Source organism: Caenorhabditis remanei, chromosome III (genome assembly GCF_010183535.1).
Source record: "Caenorhabditis remanei strain PX506 chromosome III, whole genome shotgun sequence".
NCBI classification, from domain to species: domain Eukaryota; kingdom Metazoa; phylum Nematoda; class Chromadorea; order Rhabditida; family Rhabditidae; genus Caenorhabditis; species Caenorhabditis remanei.
The window spans coordinates 13,617,522-13,624,242 of record NC_071330.1 but is presented as its reverse complement, the minus strand read 5'-3'; the positions used below and the strand labels follow the sequence as shown (position 1 = coordinate 13,624,242).

At 36.3% G+C, this 6,721-nt stretch overlaps 1 protein-coding gene across 1 annotated transcript; it reads left to right on the top strand.

The window, feature by feature from the left end:
• Positions 1-3,258: 3,258 nt before the first annotated feature.
• On the top strand, positions 3,259-4,863 carry GCK72_011210 (uncharacterized protein; the record flags this gene model as incomplete). The annotated part of the gene is made up of 3 exons (XM_053728290.1): positions 3,259-3,417; positions 4,458-4,637; positions 4,693-4,863. The coding sequence occupies 3 exons, from the start codon at positions 3,259-3,261 to the stop codon at positions 4,861-4,863; spliced, it is 510 nt and encodes a 169-aa protein (XP_053587867.1).
• Positions 4,864-6,721: the final 1,858 nt, after the last annotated feature.

Genomic DNA, 6,721 nt, shown 5'->3' with positions numbered 1-6,721 from the left:
AGCAAAAAAAGCAAAAAACTATTTTTTACTACTAGCAAAAAATAGTTGTTTGATTTTTTTGCGACCTTGTAAATAGGTCCATGAAAAAAAAGTTAAAATTCAATTAAAAAGTCGGAAGCCGGAATTCCATGCAACTCTGGTTTCTACTAGGTTTGCAGATTACGGTAGCGACAATAGTTCGCAGGGTGATTTTTTGATTTTCCATTTTCATCTGAGTTCCGATCTCGCCTGACCTGTTTAGAGTGTATCATATGAAAAACTAATCCCCAATTCAATTTCCTTTTTCTTGCACAACGAAAAGAGAAAAGAGCACAGAATATAATTTCCTGTCCCTCCCCCTCTCATCCCTTGTCACTTTCACATGTTTCTTCTTTTTTTGCTCCGCCGTCCGTCCACTGCCGTCCGTCAGCAGTCCCCATGTCTTCTCATACTCTATTATGCACCTCGCATACTTTTTATAGAGAGAGAGAGACATATAGATATGGCACATGTCCGTGAGACATGAAAGGCTTAGCCGTTCATCGATTTCCTCCTCTTTTTTTGAAAATGTTATCCGTTGGCACTCATCTAATCCCTTTTGGGAGGATTTGGAGATAGAAAATATTATTAATGTTATTTTGCATGTTCCATTAGTTAATAGCTTCGTATTAGGTTTGAGATTTCATGGTGCTCGATAAAAAATAAAATTTTAATTAAGTGCCCTAATTAAAAGAACGTCCTTTGAGTGAGGGGTTTTTGACCTAAAAATGTGAAAAAGAAGGTTTTCAAATTATTGCGAAGGTTATATGTTTCATGACTAGTCCGAGTAACTAACTTTATTATAAAACAAAAATTAGGTCAGACAGACAAAAATAGACAAAGTTACAGAATTTCGAAAATGGCTCAACTTTGAGAAAGACATATATCTAAAAACTTTGTAACCGCCTAAATCAACAAGAAAAGTATTGTCAAAACAAACTTTCTTGACATTCGGTGTTTGCGGACCTAAGTTCCCGCGCTCAAAATAAGCCACGCCCCCTTTCCATTGTCTCGGCTATGATATTAGTCGAGCTCCCCGGTCTTTTCTGAATATATAGCCGAGACAAGGGAAAGGGGGCGTGGCTTATTTTGAGCGCGGGAACTTAGGTCCGCAAACACCGAATGTCAAGAAAGTTTGTTTCGACAATAACATCCTGCGTCTTTTGAGCCTTTTTTATATCTTTAAGGTTTGGATACTGTAGTTTTGACCAAACTCTATTTAAAAAAAATCAAATTTGCAGATTTTCGAATAATGTATAAATTATCTTTCTCATTTCAATAAGCATCTCACAGTATTACAACCTGCACGCCTTTACGCCTGGGTTACTGTAGTTATGGTCATCAACCCATGACTGTTGTATTTTTCAGCATTAACTATTCAAATTAGCTTCAATTTGAATCTAAAACCAACCGAATCGGACAAAAATAGTTAGACTTACAGAATTTCGGAAATTCATTTTCCCGTTGTCCTGAGCCTTGGTGGAAGAGTTTTTCCACTCGGCAGTGTAGTCCTCTCGGACAAGATTTTTGCTCAATTCTTCTCGTTTTCTCAAATTTTCTCACAACTTGTGGGCCTTTAATGTGGATGTCCATTCACAGGAACCTTCTTCTTTCAGAATTTTTAGTCGAGGTGAAAAATTCCCATTGGTGTTGAGCTAAAATCCTTTGATAAACGATGAATAAATCTATAGAATTTAGAATATCGTCACTAAAGTTTATGAAAAGTCATCCACATTTTTTTAATTTTAAATATCTTTTAACACAGTTTTTGTCATTTTTCTAGATTAGTGTACTCATTTAGTCCCACTCTTTTCATCTCACCGCTCTTTGATGGTTCACCTCTGTAGTCATCATCTATCTTCTTCTATCATCTTGTATTGTTGGAACCTCCACCCCCATCAAGATAAGTATAAAACATTTAATTAAAACCTACAACTACTGTAACCTAGTTTTAACGACGCAAATCGTAGTATCGACAAGATCTGAAGCGAACCCAGGCATGCTTATATTTTTCTGAAACCCCTTGTTAGGCTGAATCTAAAATTTTAAGATTCATATCACATAGACGCAAAAAATGTGATTTATGAGAGTTTTTGAGGTTGTAGAATATTGTAAAACTTTTCGAAAATCTGTAACTTTGTGAGGTTTGAAAGCTTTTGCTGGTTTTTGGCTTAAAATAAGCGGAATAGTCGTGACTACATTTTTTTAAAGAGCACGAGCCGAGTTCTTGCCGTTCTCATATCGGGAGACTCCTCTGACGTACTTAAATTCAGTCATGCATAACTTCTTCTTTCTTTTTTCTATTCATTTTTTTCACTCTTTAAAAAAATACGAATGTTGCAAAAAGTGACCGATCAGATGACTCTAGAACACTAATCCCCTATCAAATTTCCGGATTATTCGTACATATTTTTGCTTTCATCGGAACAAAAAATTCGAAATGTGAATTGGAGTTTGATTTTTTGAATTTTTTGACTTTGAGCTTTTGTTCAGAATTTTAAAGCAAAGAAAAATTAGATTGGAATTCTAAAAAAAGAAGAATTTTGCAGTAGAATCCGGAAATTGATATTGAGGGATTAGGCTATTTTTGAAATAAATGGGAGAGAGACGGGATTAGATTATCAATTTCAATTATTATTTTTTTGCAACATTTTCTATATCTTGCTGGAGCTGAAAAAGAAATTTCTGAAAATTTTCATATTTTTTCTCAAAAACCTAATTTTCACTTGTACATCTAAATTTTCACATTCTCCTCGTTCCCGGCTTTCAGAAAAGTATGATCATTCCCAGGTTTGCTCTAAATCGGGTCTCACCACGAAAACTACAGTACTCCTTTCTCATTTAAAGGCGCATACCGTAGTTTCGTGGTGAGACCCGACTCGCACCAAACCTGGCCATGATTATACTTTTCTGAAAGCTCTTGACAAGCTGAGTCTGACTGTCTAAGTTTCATAAAAAGTGAACCTCAAATGAGTGAGTTACAGTAGTTTAAATGTTTCGAGGTTTTCGAAAAGTTTCGAAAATCTGTAACTTTCCTAGTTTCCCACCGATTTCCTTGATTTGTAGCTTAAAACACGCGAAATAATCAGCAGTTTTCGTGAAAAATGCATTTGCAGACTTGCACCAAACCTGGGCATGATCATACTTTTCTGAAAGCTGTTGTTTTTCTCTTTTTAACTGAATCCGTGTCCGTTTCTTTCCAATTTTTCTGTTTTTCAGATCTCTTCCAGAGTCCAAATCATGATTCTCCTGTCCTCCATCTTCACTATGTTCTCCTCATCCGTCACTATCATACTCTTCGGCAGAAATCCAAATCCATTGAAATATCCAAAACGGCCATCGTCCTCATTCTACTACCTGTCAGAAGATCTCGATGTTCCCAGCTATTTCCCATTTCTGGTACTTTTATTATTCGGATCGATTTGTTTGATCTACAGATATTTTATTATGAAAAAACCGGCAAAAAATGTGATGATCTACAAAAATCGTCTAAAAATCGGAGTGTTTTCTGTGTTCTTCTGCACAATTGCACAGCGATTCGCGTGGTGTTATATGAGGAAGAGTTTTATGGTGGGTTCAGAATTTTGGGCTCTTTAATTTAGTTATTAAGATTCAGGGTGACGAGAGCTTTTAGAAAAGTATAATCATGCCATAGGTAGGGTCCCACCACAAAAACTACAGTAACCCAGATTACGGTAGTTTTTTTTAGCTATGACATGACTATACTTTTCTGGAAGCTCCCGTTACTCTGAATTCCATGCACAGAGTTTTTTTGTTTGAAAATTAGATTTTTAATTTTTTGGAGAAAAAAATTCTATAAAGCCTAGAGCCTAATCCTAATCTTAATCACCTAATCTTCATTAGTCACGACTATTTTTCCTGAAAAATTAAAAAAAAAATTCTGCGCATTTTGCATTAAAGATCAAACTAAATCGGCGAAAGTGGACAAATTTACAGATTTTCGAATTATTCGAAAATACTTGAAATCCTGAATCTTGTCGTACCTCACTTAATGATGCCTCAGAATTGATAACATTAAAAAATTACAATTCAGAGTGCCAAGAGCTTTCAGAAAAGTATAAACAAGCCTAATTTGGGTCAAGTTGGGTCCCGCCACGAAAACTACCGTAGTCTGCGTCTTACTGTAGTTTTCGTGGTGGGACCCAATTACCACCAAACCTAGGCATGATTATACTATTCTGAAAGCTCTCGTCTAGCCGAGTCTAACTTTCTAAGTTTCATAAAAATTAAACCTCAAATGAGCGAGTTAGAGTTGTTTTAATTTTTTGGCGTTTTTTGAAAAGTTTCGAAAATCCGTAACTATCTTAGTTTTTAACCGATTTCCTTGATTTTTAGCTTAAAACACGATAAATAATCTGAACTTTTTGTGAAAAACCAATTCTGGTTATTTCAAAAATCTTACAACCTAATTTTTCCAGATCGGACTCTCCTTATTATGCATTTCCGACGTCTTAACGATGTTATTTTTCGTAATATTCATTTTGGAAGGAGCGTGTTCTTGTAATATCAAATATCGGCAGTGGAAGGAATTCTTGGTGTTCATAATGATGTTCGCAGTAATTACCACGTATACAATGGCCAATTTTATCGGGAATTGGGTAAGTCCGGATATCCAGACAAACTCCTTCATATAATAATTATCGATTTTTTCAGTATGATCTACTGGTGCATCTCTCGTGCAGCGTGTCCATCTCCATTTATATCATCGATATCCATGTGTTATCCTGCAATCAAATTAGAGTCAAAACGTCGGTTCAAATGAGAAATAATACGGCGAAACCACAAGAAAATCATTTGTTTTTAGGAGATTCTTTTATTGTTTGATTATTATTTTTTTTGAAAAAAAGAGAAAGTTTTTGATTTTGATCTACGCAGAGATTAAGCGCATTTCAGAGCAATTGAAATAGAAATTTTTGGTTTTTGGGACTATCCAAACGGATATGAAGCATTTTAATCTCAAAACAGCCGTATTAATAAAAAATAGGCAAAGTCACAGCGACTCAAAAAGTTTTGAAAATGGGTAAAACTATTGTAACTCATATATTCATTCTTCAATTTTGATAAAACACAAAAATAAAGATTCAGCTCGCCGAGAGCTTTCAGAAAAGTATAAACATGCCATTGTTTGGTGCAAGTTGGGTCCCACCACGAAAACTAAACTACAGTATCCCAGATTATGGTAGCTTTCGTGGTGAGACCCGACTCGCTCAGAATATAGGCATGATTATACTTTTCTGAAAGCTCTCAATGAGCTGATTCCAAAAATATTGAATTCGTGTGTCCTGAGCAAAAACTGAGAAAAAGACAGCAAAATCAAGTTTATCGCTTCGAGACCATTTGGTACAAATTAGATGACACCCACTGACAAGTGTTCGCAAACCGATAATTGAGTATAGCGAATGATCCTGATCTCCGGTAGATCACTATTGCATAGCTGATCACTATACAATATTCCAAAGATCCATATGATGTTTTATTATAAAAAAAGAAACTAGACACCCTGGCTTCTCTATCCTTCTGCAGACCATATCCCCAGCAGCAACCCGTTAACTTTCATCTCTAATCCCTTTTCCATCAATTCCATCACCGGAAACGACCACAACCCGAACATGGGCGGTGTCCATTTTTCTCTCGACTCTCTTCTGATCACCACACTATTTCTCCCGTGGTGATTAGAACACGTTTTCTCTTTTTCTCTCTCCCTTTTAGACGCTTAATTCGCTCTCTGATCACTATTTTTAATGATTGAATGGAGGACCAGAGACATTTTTGGACAAAACTCAGGATAGGGGGTTAGGCGTCAAAAGTGCGCCAAAAACAAGCGAATTTTTGTACCCAATGATGTATTTTTTTCCGTTTTTGCTCAAGACAAATGAATTTGACATTTTCAAAATCAGCTTGTCGAGAGCATTCAGAAAAGTATAAACAAGCCATGGTTTAGAGAAAGTTGAGTCCCACCACGAAAACTACAGTAACCAAAGCACGGACTACGGTACTTTTCGTGGCGGGACCCAACTTGCACCAAACCTAGGCATGATTATACTTTTCTGAAAGCTCTTGACAAGGTGAATCAAACTGTGGAAGTTTCAAAAAACTGAAGCCGAAATTAGTGAGTTACAGTAGTTTGAATTTTTCGAGGTTTTTCGAAAAGTTTCGAAAATCTGTAACTTTCTTAGTTTAAAACCATTTTTCTTGATTTTTAGCATAAAACAAGCGGCATAATCTGAACTTTTAGTGAAAAATCAAAAAATCATCTTTAAAAAGATTTTGACCTACAAAAAATCTCAGTCCCACTCTTCCCTCTTCCTACCGCAAAATGTAATTGTTATTCTGATCATCACCACTTCGTTCCCCCAAATAAAAAAGTGATCAGCTATAACGTAACCAATCGAACATATCATTTCTATTTTCATATCACTTTTATTCTCGGTCCCCCCTTCTCTCACCTGACCAACAAGAGACCCCACCCAAAAAAGTTCCTTCCGCACTTGGAATTCCCCGAAAACTTCCCGCGGTGATCGTCGATCATCTTCTTCATTTTAGAAGACGTCGCCCTTCAGTATACAAACATCGCGAAAAAAAATTACTGTAGGTAATGGCCGAACGGGCGTACTGTAGGAGAGATGGGTGTGGTTGATGGAGGGGGGAGAGAGAGATGAGAGACGCAGAGAGGGTTATCACA